Source organism: Oratosquilla oratoria, chromosome 27, assembly GCF_046742065.1.
Source record: "Oratosquilla oratoria isolate Oo_2021 chromosome 27, ASM4674206v1, whole genome shotgun sequence".
NCBI classification, from domain to species: Eukaryota; Metazoa; Arthropoda; class Malacostraca; order Stomatopoda; family Squillidae; genus Oratosquilla; species Oratosquilla oratoria.
In genome coordinates this window covers 31,474,890-31,500,661 of record NC_134803.1, presented here as the reverse complement: position 1 = coordinate 31,500,661, position 25,772 = coordinate 31,474,890, and the positions used below count along the sequence as shown (strand labels likewise).

Genomic DNA, 25,772 nt, shown 5'->3' with positions numbered 1-25,772 from the left:
AGGGTAATGGGTTGGGGATTGGAGATGATTAAAGGAAATGGAGAAAAGTGGGAGATAAGTCAGTTGTTGTTTGCTGATGACACTGCGCTTGTGGCGGAATCAGAGGAGGGATTGAGGAAGTTAGTGACAGAGTTTGGGATGGTGTGCAAAAGAAAGAAGTTTAGGATAAATGTAGGTAAAAGTAAGGTGATGACATGTACAAGAGGAGAAAGTGGCAGCAGATTGGAAGTGAGTATTAAGGGAGAGAGACCAAAGGAAGTGGATAGTTTTAGATACTTGGGTGCAAATGTGGCAGGAAAGGGAGTAGAGGTGGAGGTAGAATGTTGATTGAGAGAGGTAAATACCTTGGGGGAATAAAAAGTGTAATGAGAAATAGACATTTAGAAATAGATGCCAAAAGAAAATTGTATGAAGGAGTGATTGTGCAAACAGCTCTGTATGGGGCAGAAACATGAAACATAAGAGAGGAAGAGTGGAGGAGTTTGAATGTGTGGGATTATATACCTGAGAAGTATGATAGTGGTTATGAGGTTGGATAGGGTGAGAAACGAGGAGGAGAGGAGGAGAATGGGGGTGGAAAGGGAGTTGGGAGATAGGGTTGATGAAAGAGTATTGGGATGGTTTGGATACAAGGAAAGAATGTGTGAAGAAAGATTAGTAAAAGAGGGGTGGAAGGCAGAGGTAGAAGGAGTGAGGGGGCAACCGAGGATGAGATGGATGGGATAAAAGGGGCATTGGGAAAGAGGAAGGATGGGTGAAGACAGAAGATAGGGGTGAATGGAGAATGGTTATTTTTGGATGATGCTGTTTTGCATGAAAAGGGAGTGGGTGGGGGATTGTGGGGTGAGGGGATACGTGTGGAAAAATAATTTGACACAGCCTGAAGGGACGGAGAGGAGTGGGGAGTCGCTGATTTAATGAAGCAGCCTTGCTGTGGAAGTGCTGTGTCTTGCAACACTGCTTCTGACCCAAGGCAGTGGGTGAGATGCAAGGATGACCTGTCATCCTGGAGGAGCCAAGATAAGGAGGGAGGGGGGTCAATGGGAGTGGAGTATGTGGGGATGGATTGGGTGGGAGTGGATTTTATGTCTTTGTTTTGGCTACCTCCCTTGTAAGGGGGAAAAAGCCTTTGGTGTATGTATGTACCTGGAATGTAGGACTGTATGGTGTTAAACACTTTGTGTCTTCTAGTTCTTGGTTGTATCTAGGGCATTTACTGTGTTGCCTTTCCAATTCTGCGGAGGTATCATTTCAATGCACAGGGCAGTCTATCAAGGAATGTTCATCTTATGATTATGTGCATGAGCAAGGGATGACCCTTCATCCATGAGGAGCTAAGATGAGAGGGAAAGAAGGATGGAGGATGGGAGTAGAATGGATGAGACTGGAATGGGTGAGAGTGGAATGGGCAGAAGTGGAATGAGTAGGAGTGGGTGCATGCCTTTGACTTGGCTACCTCTCTTATAAGGAGGAAGAAGCCTTTGGTATATAGATAGAATAGATAGTGTGCATGTAAGTTTGTATAGTAGTGATGTGATGTACTGGGGGCAAATTGTTGTAGACATTTGAGTAGAAGGCTGCTGGAGTTGTTTTCATGTTGTCTTTGGTAGCTTGTGCTTGTGTGATGTGAGGGACAGATGGGTTCAAAGGCTCTTGCACTGAACCAAGTACCAATCTTTTTCACATGTTGCTTTACAGGGAGGAATTTGTTTCTGAATATACCTGTGATATTGGTGCTGTTTAAATGGTGTCAATTATCATTCTTCAAGATTCAATTTGTATTATTTTTGTCTTTCTTAATTTTCTTCTGTTGTATATAATAATGTGGGTGTATAGTTCAATATGTTTTTTTTTATAAACTGTTAATGACAAATGTTTCTGTTATCCACATGCCATGCCTGACACCTTAATATAACATTATCATTTACTAAAATCTAAATGCAACATTTTACCAACTTGACAAACAATATTTTATATATATATATATATATACATATATAAAATAAAAAATCAATAAATAAAAATTAATAGATAAATAAATCTCCACAATCCATACCTGCATATCTATCAGCACGAGGGGGCGGCGCCATGACAGGTGAGGTGACTGACGTAACAGATGGTACAGGAGAGGCCACAGTGCCACTACCGCCCAGGGGAGTGCTACTCGCATTTGGGGTCGTGGCCTTTCCACCCGCCTCGCTCGTCGGGGCAGCACCACTCGGACTTGAATTTAGCCCAAAGGTAAAGTTGAGGCCCAGGAGGTCTGCTGAACTGGTCTTGCCACTACCACTACCGGGTCTGATTGTTTATAAGGGGGTGGTTTCTGTACTTGCTAGTTGCTTATGGCATCATCAGAAATAAGAGTACGACCAGTGGTGGATCCAGGAGGCATTAGGTGTAGGAGTGGAAGGTAGGTACCCTGCCTCTCCTTATGAAATATTATTACTATCAATAACATTAAAACTTGTTACCACCATTATTATCATCTTCTCTGGCCATCACCTTCTCAAGTTGAGTCTGGATCCACCACTGCACAGGATGGATCCTTGGAGCCACAGTAGAATTCCATTACATGATTACAAGCAACAAGGAATAGCCATTACAAATTTACTGACAAGAGCCATACAAATAACTTTCTTACAACTAGATTAAAATGAACTATATCTATTGCAAATAATTATACTAGCTCAATACTTGTTTGAAGATGGCAAATGCCAGCAGTTAGGGCAGAGTAAACACCATCTGAAGGCTGAACCTATATCAAGAGTATTTCTCTCAGAGCTTTATAATGTACAGGTGTCATGTTTTTGTTTCTCTGATTGTTGAGAAACATACTGTAGATGCATATATTAATTGCAAAGTAGAACTAAGGAAGCATAAATGATACAAAAGAAAGAGGGTGGAAGCAAAAGGCAAGGTGAGGGAGGCTAAGATGAAAGCAGATATGTAAGGTGGGTTAAGAGTTTAACAAAATTTTGAAAAAATAAGATGGCTTTTGGGCTCTTATGATTATGCTGCACAGGTATGGTATTGGAGTAAATACGTTGAAGGCAGGATGAATCTGAGGCCAGTAGAAAGCTTCTATGTGAATAGTAGAGCTTGTGTGATGGTAGGGAATGGAGAGAATGGTTTGTGTAATGTCACCATGGCTGTTAAATATGCACAGGGATGAGGTAATGTGATAAAGGTAAGGGTGCTAGGCAAGGTTTTGAAGCTAATGACCCCCCTCATAAGGAGGAAAGGGCCTTTTGATGTAAGTTTGTATTATTTTTGTACTTGATAAAGTTCCAAGTGAAACATATATTTAATACAGGTGACAACCTTTCATGATGTTTGCTCTGCCATAGCTCAATACTTATCACAAAACTAACATACCTACAACAAGTGACTTCACTACACTATCATACCTTCAATAAGTGACTTTACTACAAGGCAAAATAGCACATCTCTGGTCATCCTTACAAAATTTCTAAGCTGCTATGCAAATGTGTTAACTATATAAAAAATATTAAACTTAAGTACACTACAAAAGCAGGCAAATGGATTTACTATCTTATACTTGTATAAAAGCTTCCACTGACCTATAATAAAAGTCAGCTGCTACATCATGAAGCTGGCCAAGAAAAAAAAAAGTGCCCTACCTCTTCTACAGTAAGTCATGTGATAAAATGTGTCATAGCAAATGGCAAGCCAGAAGAAATGAAACATCTTTTGGAGATGAAACTCAAATTCTTTAAAATTTTACTTAAAACAGAATTCTGGAACTGTAAATCAATACACCCCCAATGTTTTCTGAAGTCATCTAAATTTTCAATATCATATATATATATATATATAGCTTTTTTGGAGTACACTTTCATTTTGGCATGTAATAGGGCTGATCAGGTTTAATACATTACAACAGATTTATTGTTTAGTTCCAATTGACAAAAGCCTATAAAGGCAAACTTAAAAGTTTAATGAAACTATAAAATAAAAGTATCCAAATTTCAGATTAGTATAAGACAAAACTTGATCACCCCTTATACATTCAGAGTAGTAGAAGACTGAATGCTGTTCAAAATAATTGACTAAGATTATCATATCCTATTTCTAAAGAATTATATAATATTTAATATACATACATGTAAAAAAAAAAAAAAAAAAAAAAAAAAAAAAAAAAAAATCATCCTTATAAGGAGGGTGGCCAAGACAAAACACACACCCCATACACATCTAAGAGACCATTCATGATCCCTCCCATTACTATCTCCCACCATATTACTTTTATCAGAAGTAATGAAACAAGACACAGCCTTTCCCCAGCAGGGCCCGACAGTCGGAACTGATTCACCTCTACTGCTTCCTTACTTGGCAACCCTCTCATCCTACTCAAGAAATATATAGATCAGTTCCAAAGGAATCCCTTCAGGCAGTCACTTTCTCATATATTTATGAACATTCTCCACTCCTCCACATCATTTTCACTATCTCTTCCTAGTTCACTAGACTTTTCTCTGACATCCAATGCTCCATTCCCCTGATCCATCAAGCTCATTCTAGGTCCTTCCAAGTTTCCTTAATCCACTTCCACTGCTTTCCACACTATTTTTGCTTGTATTAACTTCATATACCCAAACCATATCAGCATTCTCTGATAAGCTCTTTTCTGCCAATTCTATTTCCACCCCCCCTCCTCCCATTCTACTTCATCTCCATGTTTCTCATCCTTGTCACCTCCATTATACTTTTCAAACATTTCACCTCAAACACATTTATTTTGGCTCTTCCTTCAAATTCCAGGTCTCTATTCTATACTATGCATAAGTATAATCACCCCCCTAATACAACCTTCCCTGATAGGTATTTCTCATGACACTAAAAAAAAAAAAACGCACACACACACATACAGACCTGAGTCAAAACCCATTCTTCAAAGGTTGGAGACTAATCTCCCCTAAAAATAAATGCTAGAAACTTTTTAAGCTTTATTATCCATCATCTATTATCCATTTATTATCCCGAAGGGATTTCTCCCCGTCCTCGCCTTATATGCAAAGGGGGACGGAGAGGGGGGGTCGCCGATTAAATGAAGCGGCCTCGCTGTGGATGTACTGTGTCTTGCGACACTGCTTCTGACCCAGGGCGGTGGGCAGGGTGCAGGGATGACCCGTCATCCAGGAGGTGCTCAGATGAGAGGAAGGGTGGGAGGGGTGTGGAGTGTATTTAGGGATGAAATGGGTGGGAGTGTTTTTATGCCTTTCCCTTTTTGGCTACCTCCCTTGGAAGGGGGAAAAAGCCTTGGTATATGTATGTATGTATCCATCTATTCTACTACGTTCCTTAAACCTCTCCCTTACTACCTCTACAATAACTACACATCTTCAGTGAAATGTTGACCCCATGACTAGAAACGTTGGTTATTTTTGACAAAATACTAAATTACTTAGTCAACTATCCTGGCACAAATTAGACAGAAAATGCACAATATAAGCTCAACCTACTAGCGATATCACTCAAATTCTGATAAGGTGGGCCTGCTCACCACACACCACCATACCACAAAGAGAAATATATTTTGGTCATGCACTCTTGTCTAAATTCACCTTTACATTATATGCAAATTCAGAAGATAGGGGTGAGTGGAGAATGTGTATGGATGATGCTGTGATGCACTGAAGAAAGTCAGTGGGGGATTGGGTAGTGGGGGATTGGGTAGTGAGGATTGGGTAGTGGGGGATTGGGTAGTGGGGATTGGGTAGTGGGGGTTGGGTAGTGGGGGATTGGGTGGTGGGAGTGGGGGGAATATACATGTGAGTGATATTTTGACGCAGCCCAAAGGGATTTCTCCCTGCCTTCTCTTCTTCTGTATGAGGAGACAGAGAGGGGGGGTTGCCAATTAAATGAAGCAGCCTTGCTGTGGATGTGCTGTGTCTTGCTACACTGCTTCTGACCCTGGGCAGTGGGTGAGATGCAGGGATGACACTTCATCCAGGAGAAGCCAAGATAAGAGGGAGGGAGGTGGGTGAGTGGGACTAGAGTATGTGGGGATGGAATGAATGGGAGTGGATTTTATGCTTTTGTTTTTTGGATATCTTCCTTGTATGGGGGAAATAGCCATTGGTTTATGTATGTACTCATTTCCCCTTTTTTTTTTTTTTTCAAGTAACCAAAACATCCTCATGTATGGTTAAACAAAAAATTAACAATACTTCACTTACATCCTCAATTCTAAAACTTTAGACATTCTCCTTAGCCATCGCCCTTCAAAATCTTAATACATACATATACCAAAGACTTTTTACCCCTTACAAGGGAGGTAGCCAAAGTCAAAGGCATAAATCCATTCCCACCCATTTCATCCCCACATACTCCACTCTCATTCACCACCTCCCCTCCTCTTTTCTTGGCTTCTCCTGGATAACGGGTCATCCCTGCATCTCACCCACTGCCCTGGGTCAGAAACAATGTAGCAAGACCCAGCACATCCACAGAAAGGTCGCCTCATTTAATTGACGACCCCCCTCTCTGTCCCCTCATGCAGAAAAAGAGAAGATGGGGAGAAATCAAAATATCGTTCACACAAGAGGACACGGAAAAAAATTGAAAAAGGATAGTTATAGAAAAAACTTGAAAAGGAACAGTTTCCCACACAGAGCGATAAATACATGGAACAAATTAGACAACAAAACAGTATGTGCTAACACTATACAAGATTTTAAGATAAAACTTGATGCGGAGATACAAAGACGGGTCACCACGAGCATAGCTCCCCTCCCGTATATTACAACTAGGTAAATACATACTCCTCACCATCACCCCATGCCCTTCCATGCACCACAGCACCATATGTACACAACCATTCTCCACTCATCCCTATTTTCTATCTTCTCCTTTCCTCCGTCAACACACATTCCCCTTTCCCAATGCCCCTTTTACTCCATCCATCTATCCCATCCTTGGTCACCCCCTATGTTCACTGCATCCACCTCTGCCTTCCAAACCTTTACTAATCTTTCTTCACTCATTCTTTCCATGTGTCCAAACCATCCCAATACTCTTTCATCAACCATATCTCCCAACTCGTTTTCCAACCCCACTCTCCTCCTCATTTCTCACTCTATCCAACCTCATAACCCCTACCATACTTCTCAGGCATTTAATCAAAAACATTTAAACTCATATGTTCCACATTTCTGGCCCATATAGTGCTGTTGGCACTATATGGGCTGTACAATACAACTAGGTAAACAATCTCCACTTAGCATCAATTCCCAAATGTCTATTTCTCACTACACTTTTTTAATTCCCCCCAAGGGATTTACTTGCTTCACTCAATCTACATTCTACCTCCACCTTCACTCCTTTTCCCACCACATTCGTACCCAAGCATCTAAAGCTATCCACTTCCTCCAGTCTCTCTCCTTTAATACTCATTCCCAATTTGCTGCCATCCTCTCCAATTGTACATATTATCACTTTACTTTTACCCACATTTATCTTCAACTTACTTCTTTCACGCACCTTCCCAAACTCCGTCACTACCTTCTTTAATCCCGCCTCTGATCCTGCTACAAGCATAGTGTTGTCAGCAAACAACAACTGGCTTATCTCCCATTTTTTTTTTCCATTTTCTTACCATCTCCAATCCCCAGCCCATTACCCTTGCGTTTACCTCTCTCACCACCCCAAGCATGTATAATTATAAAAAATTCAATGTGTATAATATTATGGTGCTTACCCCATACTCTGGGAGATGCTGTTGGACCTCCGCATCGTTATGGTGTCCTGGGTGTCTGTTGACGTTCTCCTTGTCTGGAGGCCAAACATAATTTTCATTAGTTTTAAATTCCTTTAATGCCTACAAATAGTTAACTCCTCTACTGCACAAGAAAGAAGGAGGAAAAAAAAAAAAAAAAGCAACATTAGATTTAAAATTTGTCATAAATATACAGGAGCTTAGACAGTACTGTGCCTTGTTACATTGCTGCTGACCCAGGGTAGTAGGCTGGAAACAGGGATGACCCATCATCCATGAGGAGCTAAGATGAGAGGGAGGAAAGGGTAGTGGTGGGGAGTGAAATAGGTGGAAGTGAGTATGTGACTTTGACTTTGCTACCTCCCTTATAAGAGGGGGAAAAGCTTTTGCTATATAGATAGAGAAGGGACAATAAATGGATATTGATGGGTGCAGGACGAATAAAGGGTGGGTACAAGCCTTGACTGTCCCCTCCAACATCTTTTAAAAGGAAAACAGCATTTTGGTAAACGTAATATATGTATAAATATACAAGTGATTTATGTATAGGGTATCTTTTGAGGGTGTGTACATAAAATTGATAACCATGTTCAAGACCTGTAAATGTCACAATTGCGTGGAAAAGTGGTGATGGATCAATCTGTGACAGTTTGTATGTTGAGAGGATCTGTATGTGTGACCAAGGGAAAAGTGTGAGCCAAAAAGGAGGAGGAACTGGAAAAAAGAAAGAAAAGAAAAGAAAAGAAAAGAAAAGAAAAGAAGAAGAAAAAAAAAAAAATCACTATATTTTGAAAATTAGGCTAATTGTATGTGTTCTTGTGCAAAAAATATTTATTATTACAATCATCCACTCTTCTATTCCATCAATATATTGAAGTCATAATCTAACTACAACCACTTTGTATCAAAAATTCTATGCAAAAAGGAATAAATGAAAAAAGTTAGGGTAAAAAGCTATCACCTTAAAAAGTATATATATCAAATAAAAATTTAATTAATTAATAAATAAAATGATAAATAAATTATATCCCATGGAGAAATATTGATCAAATAATACATAACTGTAACTTAAACCTGATTAATTTTCAAAACATAATTCAAGTAACACTAAATTCTTCACTCTTATTTCCATTATTTTATTGTGAATTCTGAGAATACTGGTCAATACTAATATACTAGTTTTGATCACAGGCCATTATATATTTCTTCAATTAACCTAACAAGAGTTAAAAATCCAGATGTGCAATAATGCAACTAAAACCTTGACTGGTGTAAAAATGACGATGTGCATTATGAAAAAATTCAAATTCAGAAGGGAATGGATAAAGAACAATCCCAGATGACCACTTAGTTCATGACCATTCCAGCACATTCATCAGAACTGTGTTCAATCTTGACATTAAAAAAATACTGCAGTTGCATGTATTGAACATTTAAAGTTTAAAACTTTGTATGAAAAAAAAAGTAATAATTTTAGTAAACATCCCTGTATAATACAGAAACATCATAAACAAGTACAATTGTTAAACATGCTAAGCAAATCACGAGACAAGTCATGTTTATTTTCAGCAGGGCTAACATGCACAGTTGCAGCCAAGCACTGTGTTCTTATACGATTAGGTCTATAGGCCTTTGTCAAACAAAAGACAGATAGGCAGATGATAGGAAAGAAAGTAAACATCCAAAGATTTCAAGTACTTGTTCCTTGATATCCGGTCAATCTAATATAATTCATGGAAAAATACATCAATAGACTTACACATACATACATACATATGCCAAGGCTTTTCCCCCCTTACAAGGGAGGTAGCCAAAAAGGAAAAGGCATAAAATCACTCCCACCCATTCCATCCCAATAGACTTACACAGCAACATGTAAATATAACTTCCTTATTCAAATACAAATTTTACTTCCTAAACTTCAACATGGTACACATATACAAAGCAAATCATTTCCATGACCCTAACAATTCTCATGTCTATACAACTTACATATCCATCATACCTTTCACACCTATCCACCTTACCCTAAGATACATATACTGTAAGGCTCAAACTAAATCAACAAACAATAATCAACACTAAAAACCTTCACACTACAAAACCTCCTCCTTTATTCATTTCCAGTACAAACTACAATCAAGTGATTCTGTAAGTAATACTTTCTGGGGTGAAGTTGTCTCCCAGTGGAATAACGTCATCTTGTATAATCAAAATAAAACTATGAAATGGCACCCCTATTAATCATTCTGTTGTCCCTGATCTCTGCAATTAAGTAAAATAGAAGATGTGCAATTAAGGAAGATAGAAGAACAGCAATTAGGTAAGATAGATTACATATATACTACCAATGGCTTTTTCCCACTTCCAAGGAAGGTAACTAAAGTCAAAGCAAAAATCCACTCCAACCCATTTCATCCCCAAATACTCCACTCCAACTTACCACCCTTCCCTCCCTCTTTTCTTGGCTCCTCCTGGATGACAGGTCATCCCTGCATCTCACAACCTCATCCATCCATCCCATCCTTAGTCAGCCCCTCATGTCCACTCCATTCACCTCAGCCTTACTCATTTATTTTACTAATCTTTCTTCACTCATTCTTTCCATGTGTCCAAACCATCCTAACTCTTTCATCAACCCTATCTTCCAACTCCCTTTTCACCCTCCACTCTCCTCACCTTCTCGTTTCTCACTATCCAGACTAGTAACCCTTTTCATACTTCTCAGACATTTCATCTCAAACACATTTAAACTCTTTCTCTCTTATGTTTCATATAATCTCTTCTCAGCATTCATCCCCAAATGTATATTTCTCATTACACATTTTAATCCCCCAAGCATTTACTTGCATCTCTCAATCTACATTCTACCTCAACCTCCATTACTCCCTTTCCCACCACATTTGCCCTCAAGTATCTAAAGCTATCCACTTCCTCCAGTCTCTCTCCCTTAATACTCACTTCCACCTTCCTGCCCCATTCTCCCCTTACACATCTCACCACCTTACTTTTACCCACATTCATTCTCAACTTCCTTCTTTCGTACACCCTCCCAAACTCCAACACCAACTTCACCAGTCCCTCCTCCAATCCTGCTTCAAGCGCAGTGTCAGCAACAAACAACAATTGACCCATCCCCCACCTCTCTCCACCCTCTTTAACTATCTCCAATCCCCAACCCACCACCCCCCGCATTCACCTCTCACACCACCCCATCCATATATAAATTGATCAGCCAAGGTGACACAACACACCTCTGGCAAAGTCCCACCTTTACCTCAAACCACACTCTATCCATTTCTAAACCACTAGATAGATGAATACACAGAAGAAGATACTTTTCATTTCCCCACCATGACATTTGCTTGCTTTCCTTAGTGTATCATTTATTTCCACCCCAAATTCCATGACATGTGACCCCAAATACAAAGTTCTCCACTTCCTCAAGCCTCTTGCCTCTTAAATTCACCTCTGACTTCCTGCTACCCTCACTCCTTGTACATCTCAACACCTTTTGTCCAAATTTACTTTAATATTTCTCCTCTCTCCTTTGTTACTCAAATTCTTCACATGTAATCTAACACCAGATCCAAAATGTACCACTATAATACTAGCCTATGGAGATGACCTGATGATAACCCATTAACTACAGAATCAATGCAAAGAACACCCAACTTTAGAAGAATGGCTGAGAGAGAGAGAGAGAGAGAGAGAGAGAGAGAGAGAGAGAGAGAGAGAGAGAGAGATAGAGAGAGAGAGAGAGAGTTAGAGAGAGAGAGAGAGAGAGAGAGAGAGAGAGAGTAGAGAGAGTAGAGAGAGAGAGAGAGAGAGAGAGAGAGAGAGAGAGAGAGAGAGAGAGAGAGAGAGAGAGAGAGAGAGAGAGAGAGAGAGAGAGAGAGAGAGAGAGAGAGAGAGAGAGAGAGAGAGAGAGAGAGAGAGAGAGAGAGAGAGAGAGAGAGAGAGAGAGAGAGAGAGAGAGAGAGAGGGAGAGAGAGGGAGAGAGAGGGAGAGAGAGAGAGAGAGAGAGAGAGAGAGAGAGAGAGAGAGAGAGAGAGAGAGAGAGAGAGAGAGAGAGAGAGAGAGAGAGAGAGAGAGAGAGAGAGAGAGAGAGAGAGAGAGAGAGAGAGAGAGGGGGGGGGGTTGATCCAACTAAATGGCCAAACTCTTCCATTGGAAATGAGCCCAAAATTTCTAGGCCTCACTTTTAACAATGACATGACATTCATCTCGCATGTCAAAGACCTGAGAGTGAAAATCAACAAGAAAATTAATATAAACATACTAAAACCAAACTCAACTATGCTTCCACAGCATGGTTTCCAACAATCAAGAAAACAGACACCTTACAACCTATAAGAAAAAGATAAAGAATAAATACATATACCAAGGGCTTTTCCCCTTTACATGGGAGGTAGCCAAACTCAAAAGGCATAAATTCACTCCCCTCCATTTAATCCCCACATACTCCACTCCCTTTACCAACCCTCCCTCACTCCCTCCCTCTTTCCTTGGGTCCTCCTGGGAGAATAACAAGATACACCAAGACCACTCCAATTGAACACCTGTTGGAATCAAAATCCTCCCTACAAAATAACAAATGCAAATAATTGGTAAACATTTGTATGCTGATCTTGATGATGATGATTTGATTCAGTTTAACAGAGCAAAACTCCCCCCTATCAGGAGGCTAGGATGGTGCCCCTTACTTTGTAGTATGGAATCTAATGAACCATGTCATTAGTTTAACATCTCAGTGGCAGGGTTCGAACTGCCATCAATTCAACCTCTGTTCCAAGTAGCAACACCCTAATCTGCTCAGCCAGCAAGCTTTTGTATGCTGAAGCCCTAGATCCTACTATCAATCTAATTATATAATACAAGCACAACGAACCAAACACAACAAAAAACTACACCAACAGCATACTACTTGAAACATTTTCCCATTGCAGTCATCTCCACATACTATATATCTCATGACACTTTTCATTCCTAACTGTGAAGCCCTGCTGTGGAAGCACCAAGTCTCACTGCATAGCCTTTGACCTGAGCAGTATGGCTTAAGTCTTGGATGAGACTGCCCTTCATCTATGAGTTACTGAGATGGTACAGGGCAACAAATGGGTCTTGAATGAAGGTGGGATGGTTGTGAGGTAAGTGTATGCTTTGACTAGGCCACCCCTCTTATAAGGAGGGAATTGGCTTTTTGGTTATGTACAATAAATTTTCTTCATTTGACCTTTAACAACACAACTAACTGTTAACACCACAAGTTGCTTACTTTAAAGTACAGGTAGTTCTCGATATATGCGACTTCGATATATGCGAATTCGCGTATATGCGATTCAAGAATTTGCACCACTTTTCGATATGTGCGGGGATATATTCGAAGATATGCGATTTGACCTAAAAAAAAAAAAAAAAAAAATAGTCGCGGCCGATTATTTTTTTCAAAATACCTATTATATATTTGAAGTTGGTGCGCATAAAGCCGTGTGGTAACACTGGCTGCATCAGCTAGGTAGAGCTGGCATCACTGCAGCGTTATCACAACAACAACACCGGCAGCTGTACAGACGGCATCGTCTTAGGCATCCTTCCTGTTTCATAGGCCAAACCATTGTCTTTCTGCAGGTAATTAAGCTTTTTTGATACACAAATTAATTATTTTTTTCACAAACAAATTAATTTTTGATACTTATTACTGCCCCAATTAATTTCGTCAATTTTCACTCTCTGCAAGAATTATCGTTTATTCTCCGCACTGGATAAACTCTAAGCAGTAAGCCTGCCTGTGTATCTCCAGAGCACATCAACAGTCAGTTTAAAGGTCAGATATCAACAGATATACCATTCACTAAAAATCATCGAAAAAGTACTTTTTAAAAGCATACAAATAAAGTTTTTACCTATTACAGAAGAATTTATTCAGAAAATTCACTTTTAATTGCGCCTCGCATACCACTTTTCCGAAGTCTAGCTATTCAGAATAACAATATTGTTTGTTTGGCAACTGTGACGTCACGAACGCGGAATTCCCCGAACCTTTCTGAAGCGCACGGGCGGAATGTTTCGAATAGCAGACGACGCAATGAAATGAAGACAAAACTGTTTTTTGCCAAATTTGATAAGATGTAGATGGTGGAATTATATAGAATACTGTCAGTATGTTTTTTGATGTACATTAAACTGTAAATACAAAAAGTTATGGAAGTCTTGATAGATATCAAGACTTCCATAACTTTTTGTATTTACAGTTTAATGTACATCAAAAAACATACTGACAGTATTCTATATAATTCCACCATCTACATCTTATCAAATTTGGCAAAAAACAGTTTTGTCTTCATTTCATTGCGTCGTCTGCTATTCGAAACATTCTGTCCGTGCGCTTCGTGAAAGGTTCGGGGAATTCCGCGTTCGTGACGTCACAGTTGCCAAACAAACAATATTGTTATTCTGAATATCTAGACTTCGGAAAAGTGGTATGCGAGGCGCAATTAAAAGTGAATTTTCTGAATAAATTCTTCTGTAATAGGTAAAAACTTTATTTGTATGCTTTTAAAAAGTACTTTTTCGAGCAATACGATGATTTTTAGCGAATGGTATATCTGTTGATATCTGACCTTTAAGCGTAGCAAGCAGTCTGAAATGTGAATTGTAAACAGACTGATTTTTCAAACAGCTGAAGAAAATACGCTTGGCGAAATAAGTGATGTTTACGGTAGCGTCTTTTCCCGAGGTTAATACTTACATGCTAAAATGTATGTAAACATATATGAGATGCAGTATGTAACCCCTTTGCCAAAATAAAATATGTAAAAAAAAAAAAAAAAAAAAAAAAAAAAAAAAAAAAAATAAAAAAAAAAATAAAAAAAAATCAATCCGAGTTGAGAACGTATCCCCCTTTTTCCCATAGGTTCAATAGTTCGATATATGCGAATTCGTTATATGCGGGGGGTCCGCGGAACGGAACCCCCGCATATAACGAGAACTACCTGTACTCACAAAATTGTATGCATATGGAACAAAGTTGCCTCTGTGGAGGCTATCTGAAGTGTGGCCAAACTCAAGCATTCTATATTTCCTCAATTTGAAGGTATTAGTATAATTTGATATTAATACTCACAGTTAAAGCACATTTCTGCAGTTACTAAAACTAGTTTAAGAACAGCACTACTTGATATGAAACTAATATATGAATGTGAGCAAAATGGACACACAAGGCTGCTAATCTCCATCACCTAACAAGTCATACTCAGATAATCAACTTTTTGAGTAGCTCTCTCTTCTTAGTTAGTCCATAAAGAAGCAATAAGCAGTTTTAATGCCTCAATGTTTCCCATTTAATTTCTACCTACCTTAATTTAGATAATATTCTTTCATTTTCCATCTTTATTTTCTTCATATCAACAATTTCCTGGCTTTGGTAGTCATTAAACCTTAATAAAATAGTACACATTAAGTACAAATATATCGGAATGATACTTATGCTGTATATCAGACATAAACTGTCCATTAGCACCACTGATGCACCAGTCAATCTTTTATTCACACTGACCCAGTACTCAATGCTGAAATTCAATTCATAAACTAACAATGGCATTAAAACTTTTGTAACATGTATGATTCTACATATACAAACAGATTTCCAACCAAAACAAAATGGAAACTAAATCACAATAATCCTTTTATAAATCTATAATACGAGTACAACACAAAAATTTAATATCACTTATTATTATAGGCTCTATTATGAACAACTTAGTAGAAGCAGTATGAATAAACAACTTCAATATCCTCAGAAAAAAAAAGTAAAATCATAAAACACAGATGCATGCATTCCATAAACATTTACAATATACTGTGAGTGCGCATTTACCTACTTATATCTACACAGTTGTTACACAAGGTCAATGTTCCAAAAGTCTCATCTTCTGATACTGCCATGACCAATCCAAACCAACATATATATTAAGAGCATGACTCTTTGGTCAGCAACTTAATCCTGTCAACCCTTAACCTCTTCAATATGAGTTAAATTCTTGTGCACAGCATTGGATGCCTGATGTACGATGATGCATCACAACACTCGCAATAATTTCTCAATTTCAATGTAAGTATACAGTCAATGCATTCTGTTTAGTCCAAAGTTACAAGTAGCATTAAATATCTATTCCTCCATTCACTGCCACATGCAACCTGAGGAGTCATGTGGAGGAGAGTTACAGACTAAGGGAGGCAAGTGGGTGTCTGGGAGCGAAAACTGTTATGAGAGGTAGGGATGAGTGCAGGGAGGCAGTTGTATGAAGGAGTGACTACTCACAGTGCTATATGGAACAGATTTTTGGGATCTGAAGGAGGCGGAAAGGAGGAGTCAAAATTTGTTTGAGAATGAAGGTGAATGTTATCAAAATGAATCAATCTGTTGCCCCTGTTCTCTCTTACAGATGATCCACAGCACTTCAGGCAACTGGCAACAGCCTCCACCCCAGAAAGAACAGAATGGAGAGAATGAGCAAAATGAGGGGATGAAGTAAAGGACACAAGTGGAAATAGAACTATTGGAGAGGGTAGATTAAAAAGAGCTGAAGTGGTGTAGGTATATAGAAAAATTGATGGATGACTGATAAAGAATGTGGAAAGTGAATCCAGACAGAGGGAACTTGAATGACCAAGAATGAGGAGGACAGATGGAGTAAAAGAGGCCTTGGATGCACAAGTAATGACTATGGAGCAGAACAGAGTGCAAAAGATAGTAAAGAGGAACATTATGAATGGATGAAAGGATGACCCAATGAAATCTTCTCATCAGCTCTGTAAAATAATTTGAGTAGATGAGGATGGGGGAGGGTCACTATCAAATGTTGTGGTGGGGATAACCAGCTTTGGTTGTTGGATCCTACTTTGAAAGTACCGTCTCCATACAATAGTAGGAGGATTTCATCCTCTTCAAACTGAACAGTGTAGAGAGGGATCAGGATGATTCCTCATCCATGGATGCTGAGACAGGAGGGGCATTAAACAATTTATAATATGTACATTGTGGGTGCATGATTTGATTGAGCAACTATCCTTGTTTGAGAGAAAGGGCTTTTGGTATGTATACATATGCATGTATATATGTATCTATTCCCCAAGTTTCATAGATTATAAACCTGCCTTGAAGCAACAATTATCAAACAGTAGTAGCAGGATTTCATCCTCAGTCGTCCCCTCGTTTTCACTCCATCCATCCCCTCCACCTCTGCCTTTCACACCTCTTTTACTAATCTTTCTTCACTCATTTTTCCATGTGTCCAAACCATCCCAATAATCTTTCATTAGCCCTATCTACCATCTCCTTTTCCACCCCTGCTCTCCTCCTCATTTTGCACTCTCTCCAACCTTGTAACCCCCTACCATACTTCTCAGACATTTAATCTCAAACACATTTACACTTTTCCCCTCTGCCTCTCTTAAATTTCATGTCTCTGCCCTATGCAGTGCTGTTGGCACAATCACCTCTTCATGTAATTTCCTCTTTGCATCTATTCCCAAATACTTATTTCTCATTACACTTTTTAATCTCTCAAGGCATTTAATTGTTTCTCTCAGTCTACAGTTTACCTCCACTTCTCCCTTTTCTGCCTCATGTGACCCCAAGTACCTAAAGCTATCCACTTCCTCCAGCCTCTTTTCTTTAAGACTTGTTTCCAAATTGCTGTCATCCTCTCCCCTTATACATCTCATCACCTAACTCTTACCCACATTATTTCTCCTATCACAACTTTCTCCCATCACATACCTTCCCAAACCCCATCACTAACTCCCTTAATTCCCCTCTGACCCTACCACTAGTGCACTGTCATCAGCAAACAACAACTGGCTCTCCTCCTACTTTTCTCAATTTTCTTAAACTATCTCCAATCCCCTACCCATTACCCTTGCAGCTACCTCCCGCACCACCCCATCTAATTATAAATTGAACAGCCATGGTGACATGACACATCTCTGACATAGTCCCACCTTTACCTCAAACCAATCACTCTCTCCATTTCTAATTCTAACAAAGGCTCTACTACTCTCATAAAAACTCAACTGCCCTTTACAGCTTTCCCCTGATCCCATCTAATTGCAATACCTCCCATAGTGCCTTTCTGTCTACCCTGTCATAAACCTTTTCTATATCCATAAAAGCCCCAAAAACATCCTTACTTTTTGCTAAAGCTTTCTCATATGTTTTACCACAAAAATCTGATCCATGCAACCCCTATTTTTTCTAAACCCACATTGTTCTTCACCAACTCCCACTTTGTTTCCTCCTAATCATCTCAAAACCCTTCCATAAGCCTTCCCAACTACACTCAACAAACTGATCTCTCTGAAACTACTATACTCACATTAGTCCCCCTTTCCCTTGTAAAGCAGAACTATACAGACATGAGATGGATGGATGGGGTGATAGGGGCAATGAACAAAAGGGAGATGTCTGTTGAGCAAGAAGGCAGGAGATAGGGGTGACTGAAGAATGGCTGTGTACAGATGCTGCTGCTGTGATGGAAGGATGGGAGGAGGTTGGGGATGGGGGGGGGGTTAGGGAGTGGTTATATGTAAATGATATTCTGACACAGCCCAAAGGGATTTCTAAATGTCTTCTATTTTTCTGCATGAAGGGACAGGAGGGGGGTCACCAATAAGTGAAACAGCTTTGCTGTGGGAGTACTTTGTCTTGCTGCACTACTTCTGACCAAGGACAGTGAGTAGGATACAAGAGATAACCCATCAATGATGAGGAGCTAAGATGAGAGGGAGGAGAGGGTGGTGGATGAAGGTGGAATGGATAGGAAAGTGGGGAAAAAGCCATTGGTATATAGATTGATACGAGGATCTTAATTTTTGAAGAAAAAGAGAGAGCACAGGGAATCCCTAGTCCTCTCACTCTGTCCCATTTCATCATCTTCTAAAAACTCTTGACTGCTCTTAAAAGCTTTTCTCCTATCCCATATATCTGCAATACCTCCCACACTGCTTTCCTGTCTACCCTGTCATAACCCTTTTCCAAATCCATAAAGGAAGAGAGAGACTGGAGGAAGTGGATGGCTTTAGGTACTTCGGTGCGAATGTGGTGGTAAAGGGAGGAGTAATGGTGGAGGTATAATGTATATTGAGAGAAGGGAGTAAATGCCTTGGTGGATTAAAAAGTGTAATGAGAAATAAACATTTGGGAATGGATGATAAGAGGAGATTGTATGAAGGAGTGATTGTGCCAACAGCACTGTATGGGGTAGAAACATGGAACATAAGAGAGGAAGAGAGGAGTTTGAATGTGTTTGAGGTGAGGTGCCCGAGAATTATGATAGGGGCTACTAGGCTGGATAGAGTGAGAAATGCGGAGGTGAGGAGGAGAATGGGGGTGGAAAGGGAGTTTGGAGAGAGGGTTGATGAGAGAGTATTAGGATGGTTTGGACACATGGAAAGAATGAGTGAAGAAAAACTAGTGAAAGAAGTGAACATGAGGGGTCGACCTAGGATGAGATGGACATACATACATACATACATACATACATATACCAAGGCTTCTTCCCCCTTTCAAGGGAGGTAGCCAAAAAGGGAAAGGCAAAAATCACTCCCACCCATTTCATCCCCAAATACACTCCACACCCCTCCCACCCTCCCTCTCATCTGAGCACCTCCTAGATGACGGGTCATCCCTGCACCTTGCCCACCGCCCTGGGTCAGAAGCAGTGTCGCAAGACACAGCACATCTACAGCAAGGCCGCTTCATTTAATCGGCGACCCCCCCTCTCCGTCCCCCCTTGCATATAAGGAGAGGACAGGGAGATATCCCTTCGGGCTGCGTCAAAATTTACTCACACATACTACCCCACCCCCCCGCCCATTCCTCCTCATGCAATCACAACATGAGATGGACAGATGGGGTAAAAGGGGCTTTAGGAAAGAGCGGAATGTCTGTTGAGGAAGAATGGGAGATGAGGTGCCTGAGAAGTATGATAGGGGTTACTAGGCTGAATAGAGTGAGAAATGAGGAGATGAGGAGGAGAATGGGGGTGGAAAAAGAGTTGGGAGATGTGGTTGATGAGAGAGTATTAGGATGGTTTGGACACATAGAAAGAATGAGTGAAGACTAGTAAAAGAGGTATGGAAGGCAGAGGTGGAAGGAGTGAACATGAGGGGGTGACCTAGGATGAGATGGATGGATGGGGTAAAAGGGGCTTTGGGAAAGAGGGGAATATCTGTTGAGGAAGGGAGAAGACAGAAGATAGGGGTGAATGAAGAATGGTTGTATATGGGTGATGCTGTGATGCATGAGGTGGAATGGGTGGGGGATGGGGGGTGAGGGAGTATGTGTGAGAAATAATTTGACGCAGCCCAAAGGGATTTCTCCCAGTCTTCTCTTGAAGCGGCCTTGCTGTGGATATGCTGTGTCTTGTGACACTGCTTTTGACCCAGGGCAGTGGGCGAGATGCAGGGATGACCATTCATCCAGGAGGTGCCAAGATAAGAGGAAGGGAAGAGGGTGGAGGGGAGTGGAGTATGATGGGGGTGGAATGGGTGGGAGTGGTTTTTATGCCATTGTTTTTTGGCTACCTCCCTTATAAGAGGGAAAAAAGCCTTTGGTATATTTATGTATAAAGGCCCATAAGACATCCTTACTTTTTCCTAAAGCTTTCTTACATTTCTGTCTTACCACAAAAATCTGATCCATGCAACCCCTACCTGTCCTAAACCCACACTGTTCCTCATCAATTACTCCCTCTCTTCCTTTCCTAATCATCTCAATCAAAACCCTGTCATAAGCCTTCCCAACTACACTCAACAAACTGATCACTCTAAGACTACTACACTCACACTTGTCACCTTTTCCCTTGTAAAGCAGAACTATACAGGTATTCTTCCAGTCCTCTGGCACTCTACCCCCTTTTAGATAAACATTAAACCTCACCCGCCAATGCATCATCTTTCCTTATTTCTCCTCCTTTTTCTTCATCCATCACTGTCATTTTCTTAGTGCTTCCCACTACAACTACCTTTCCCTTCCTATCCTCCTTCATATCTAATAACTCCCTAAAATACTCTGCCCAACTTCCTTTTACTGCCTTCTCTTCCATTATCATCTCTCCATTTGCACCTTTTACCCTTTCTTCTCTACTTGATTTGCCTCCTCTTCCCCTCTTTATTTCTTTCAAAATTTTCTTTCATACTCTTACCCTATTTCACATCTGCTCTCCTTTTTGCCTCCTTTATCTTATGCTTTACATCTCTTTTTCTTTATACCTCTCGTATGATTCTCTCGTCCTATTTTGTTACCAATCTGTGAATGTTTGTTTTTCTCTTCTACAACCTTCTTTGTTTCCTCATCCCACCACTCACTACCTTTCCCTCTATTTCCTCCCATTGTCCTTGTTCCACACACCTTGTGACTCCCTCCTCAAAACATCCCCATTCCTTCTCCACTCAGTTTCTACTCTATCCTTCACTCCCTCACATTCTTCTCTCAGCTTCTTCTTGTACTCTTCTCCTTTTCTTTCTCATTAAGTAGTTTACTTTAAGCACCTCCTTACCTTCTAACTTTATCCTCTTTCTCCATCTATTTTCAACTCTCATCTTACCTCCCACTAAAAAATTATCTGATATTCCCACACTTATGCTTGACTTTCTTCCTAAACACTGTATTTGCTATCATCAACTTTCTTTTTAGACACATCACTATCATCTCTCAATTACAATTTTTTCTTAGAACTCCATACTTCCTGACCACTCTGTCTATTGGTTCATCTCCTACCCTAGCTTTGAGATCTCCCAATACTACTGCATTGACATTTCTCCCAAACCCTCTATGCTCTCATTTAAATCTATCCGAACAGCCTACCTTTCCACTACACTCCTCACTACCAGGCCCATGTGCACTTACAAAACATCCACATCTCCCTTCCCAGTTTCACCTTCATCCACATTAACCTCAAAGAAACCTTTCACTCCATCAGACGCTTATCTATCTTGTCACTTACTAGTATAGACACTCTTTCTCTCCCTCGTCCTCTCTTCACTCCTGACACCCTCCCAACTACACTAAACTCAAACTTGCCCCTCCCTTTCAATTTAGTTTCACTCAATACCAACACATCCATCTTTCTTCTCACAATCATACTACCTGTCTCTTCCCTTTTACTCTCATCTGTACCACATCTACACATACTTGTGCTACAACATATATAATGAAATCAGTTGAGCTATGTTTGGAGACATTTCTCCATCATCATATTTCAAAGTTTGCTTCTGTGCTTCTGGACTTCCAGCAAACTGCAGCATAATGTGGGCTGTCTTCAAATCTCAGCCATGTCAGAAAGACAAGAAACAATGAATAAAATTAAGTAATTAACTGGACTATTGAGTAGCTAAGAAAGCGCTCCTACAAAACACTATGAATGGGCAATTGTTGTGCTTCTTGCCCTTACATCTAATAACATCTGTTGAACATAATAAAAGCTTAAATAACATTCCTGCCTGTGAGAACAGCAGTAGGAAAATATATATAAAGATAAAACAAAAGACTGTGGCCATATATGGTTAGCTGCCTTTCATGCTTAAATAGCTGAAGAGAACATTTAAAAAAAATACAAACAACAGCCAATTAGAAGGCAGTATTTATTATAAAAAATAAAAAAAAGCTGTATCGTTAAAAGACAGCAGTGACGTACACATAAATGAGATAAGCAAGCAAGAGAGCTTTGTTTTGTACAAGTGCGTCCAACAAAGAATTATCATGCTTATTTACCTTTTGCAATGTTAGGTACCTAATCTTGTTCTTTTCCTCAATGCTTTGACGTGGATAAACTCGAGGCTTTGTTGATCAACAGAATTAGGGGTTAAGATGGAAAATCTTATTTAGTTAGGGTGAAAGGCAGAAAAAAAAAAGGCTTGTCAATAAAATCAGCTGCACGTGAAAAACCCCAGGAAAAAATGTTCAAAAGCAGTAGTGGTTTGGCAAAGCTTGCAAATGAATTCTCCTTTGAAAGAACTTGGTGGTGGTGAGGAAATCAATCCCAAAATATTGCAATTAGTACTTGAATCAAAGTAATTTGCAGAAAGGAAGCTGCAACACTGGGTCAGTCACTCCAACTGTCCACCCTGTCATGGAGCTTGCAATGGCAATGTTGTACTGCATTTCTATTCAATATCTGATTCCATTATTTGTGGTTTTATTTACCTCTAATCTATCACCCTCCCTTCAACAAGACCTACATATTGGGCTAGAATGTATAATAATAACCCTAAACTACTTTCAAAATCTATAGAATAATGTGTGAGGTAAGAAGCAAAAAATGCACCAAGTAATGTGAGGTAAAGCAAGGTATAGAAAACAGAGTATATCTATGAAAGATGGGTGCAAAAGGAGTTTCAAGAAAACATGTCACTCAAGTAATACTACCTGACAAAAAGTGTCATAAAAAAAAAAAAATCAATAATAAAGAGGTTGGAGAAAGACAATTTTGTTCAAACCATGTTAAGTGGAAATATTGATGTTAAGAATTGTTTAATGTGTGCCTCAGGAAAGAAAGTGTACTAGTGGACTGATAAGAGTGCATGTGTAGTTCCACTATATAAGGAAAAAGGAAATAAATATACATACATACGTATACCAATGGCTTTTTCCCCTTCACAATGGAGGTAACAAAAAAACAAAGGCATAAAATCCACTCCCACCCATCTATCCCCTCATACTCCATTCCCAGCCATTCCATCCCCCACATACTCCACTCTCATTCACCCCCTCCCTCCCCTTTATCTTGGCTCCTCCTGGATGATGAGTTATCCCTGCATTTCGCCCACTACCCCGGGTCAGAAGCAATGCAGCAAGACACAGCACATCCACAGCAAGGGCACTTCATTTAATCAGTGACTCCCCTCTCTGTACCCTTGTGCAGAAAAAGAGAAGATGGGGAGAAATCCCTTCAGAATGCATCAAAATATCATTCATGCTTACTCCCTCACCCCCCACATCTCCCACTCATTCCCTTCCATGCATCACAGCATCATCCATACACAACCATTCTCCACTCACCCTTATCTTCTGTCTTCTCCTTTCCTCAACAGATGTTCCCCTCTTTCCCACTGCCCTTTTTACCCCATCCATCCATCTCATCCTTGGTCGTCCTCTCATGTTCACTCCTTCCACCTCTGCCTTTCACACCTCTTTTACTAATCTTTCTTTACTCATTCTTTCCATGTGTCCAAACCATCCCAATACTCTTTCATCAACCCTATCTCCCAACTCCCTTTCCACCTCTGTTCTCCTCCTCACCTCCTTTCTCACTCTATCTAACCTAGTAACCCCAATCATACTTCTCAGACATTTCATCTTAAAGCACATTCAAACTCCTCCTCTCTTATATTCCATGTTTCTGTCCCATGTTTCCTTCATACAATCTCCTCTTAGCATCCAAAGCAAAGGGCAAGGATGTCTACTGGGGTTTTATGGATCTGGAGGTGTATAACAGGGAGGCACTATGGAATGTGATGCAGATGTATGATGCAAGGGTAATAGGCATGGGTTTGAAGTTGGTAAGAATGGAGGGAACTGGATATTACCAGTTGTTGTGATTGAACTGCATTTGTGGCTGTGTTGAAGGATAGACTGAAGCAGTCAGTGGGAAGGTTTAAGAATGTGTGTGGGAGGAGAAAAATGGAAGTAAATGTGGGCAAAAATAGTGACATGTACATGAGGTGATGATGGTGGTGGGTTGGATATGAGTTTAAAGAGTGAGAAGCTGAATATGGTAAGCTTTAAGTATTTGGGATCACATGTAGCAGGTAATGGAGTAATGGGGGTGGAGGTGAAATACAGACTAAGGGAAGCAAGTGCATGTATGGGGGGGGGGAGTATCATGAGAAACAGGTATCTGGGGATGAATCCAAAAAGAAGAAAGTACAAGGGAGTGATTGTGCCTACTGTATGGAGTGGAAACTTGGAATTTGAAGGAGACAGAAAGTAAGAATCTAAATATGTTTAAGATGAAGATTTTAAGAACTGAGTGTTGCTTGGCTGAGTAGACTGTGGTATGTGGTGAAAGCTGGGGTGGAAAGAGAACTGGCAGATAGATTTGATCAAAGAATACTAGGAAGTTTTGGGCAAATGGAAAGAATGAAAAAGAGTGTGGACTGTAGAAGTGGATGGAGTAAATTTCAGGGAAACACAAAGTATCAGGTGGACAGTCAGGCTACATGGGGCATTGGAGAATGCAGACAGAAATGAAGGGGGATTGGTTTTAAATAGATGAGGAATGACATGGCTTACAAGGACAGGCTTAGGGATCTTAATTTACACTCTGGAAAGACACAGTGTGTGAGATAATCTATTAGAGGTGTTCAAGTGGATCAAGGGTTTTAACAAGGGTGATGCAGACAAGGTCATCATGTTAAGACAACAGGGAAGGACTTCCAGTAACAGATTTAAATTGTACAAATTTAGATTTAAGGTGGAAATAGGCAAGAACTGGCTTACCAAGTGGTCAATGAATGGAACAGACTTAGTAGCCATGTAGTGAGAGCTGAAACCATTGGTTGTTAAGAGAAGGTTAGATAACTTTATGGATGGGGATGATAGGAGGTAATGGACATGGAACTGCCTAGTGTAGGCTTTATGGTCTCTTGCAACCTCCTTCATTCTTATGTTCTTGTCTGCTCCATAAATTTCTTGGGTGGATGAGGGGGGAGAGGAGAGAGGAAGGGGCAGCTGAGGAAGTGCTGTGTCGTGCTGCATTGCTTTGACCTGAGCAATGTGACAGTGGCCAGAAATTACCCTTCATTCACAAGGCGCTCAGATGGGAGGGACAATAAAGAATTTTGTGGATGGGTGTTAAAGTAGTGTCAGATGGATTTTGGATAGGTGTTGTTTGATGGGTACTGGATTGTGCAGGGTGAAGTATATTTTTACTTAGCCACCCTCTTTATAGGGAGGAAAAGGTTTTTGGGCATGTGTGTGCATAAAAGAAAAATGTTGAGCATACATGTATGCAAAAGTAGTGATTAGATA

At 40.1% G+C, this 25,772-nt stretch overlaps 1 protein-coding gene across 7 annotated transcripts in view; it reads right to left on the bottom strand.

The window, feature by feature from the left end:
- LOC143039941 (F-BAR domain only protein 2) overlaps positions 1–25,772 on the bottom strand; it is a 154,956-nt gene that overhangs the window by 39,097 nt on the left and 90,087 nt on the right. For 4 of the 7 annotated variants that reach the window (XM_076210397.1, XM_076210398.1, XM_076210402.1 and 1 more), the window contains 3 exons: positions 22,515–22,580; positions 7,721–7,794; positions 2,057–2,298 (listed from right to left, as the gene is read on the bottom strand). In XM_076210397.1, coding sequence (XP_076066512.1) covers positions 2,057–2,298; positions 7,721–7,794; positions 22,515–22,580 — 382 coding nt within the window. The remainder of the gene's footprint in view (positions 1–2,056; positions 2,299–7,720; positions 7,795–22,514; positions 22,581–25,772) is intronic. The other 3 variants (XM_076210400.1, XM_076210399.1, XM_076210401.1) reach the window with 3 other exon arrangements.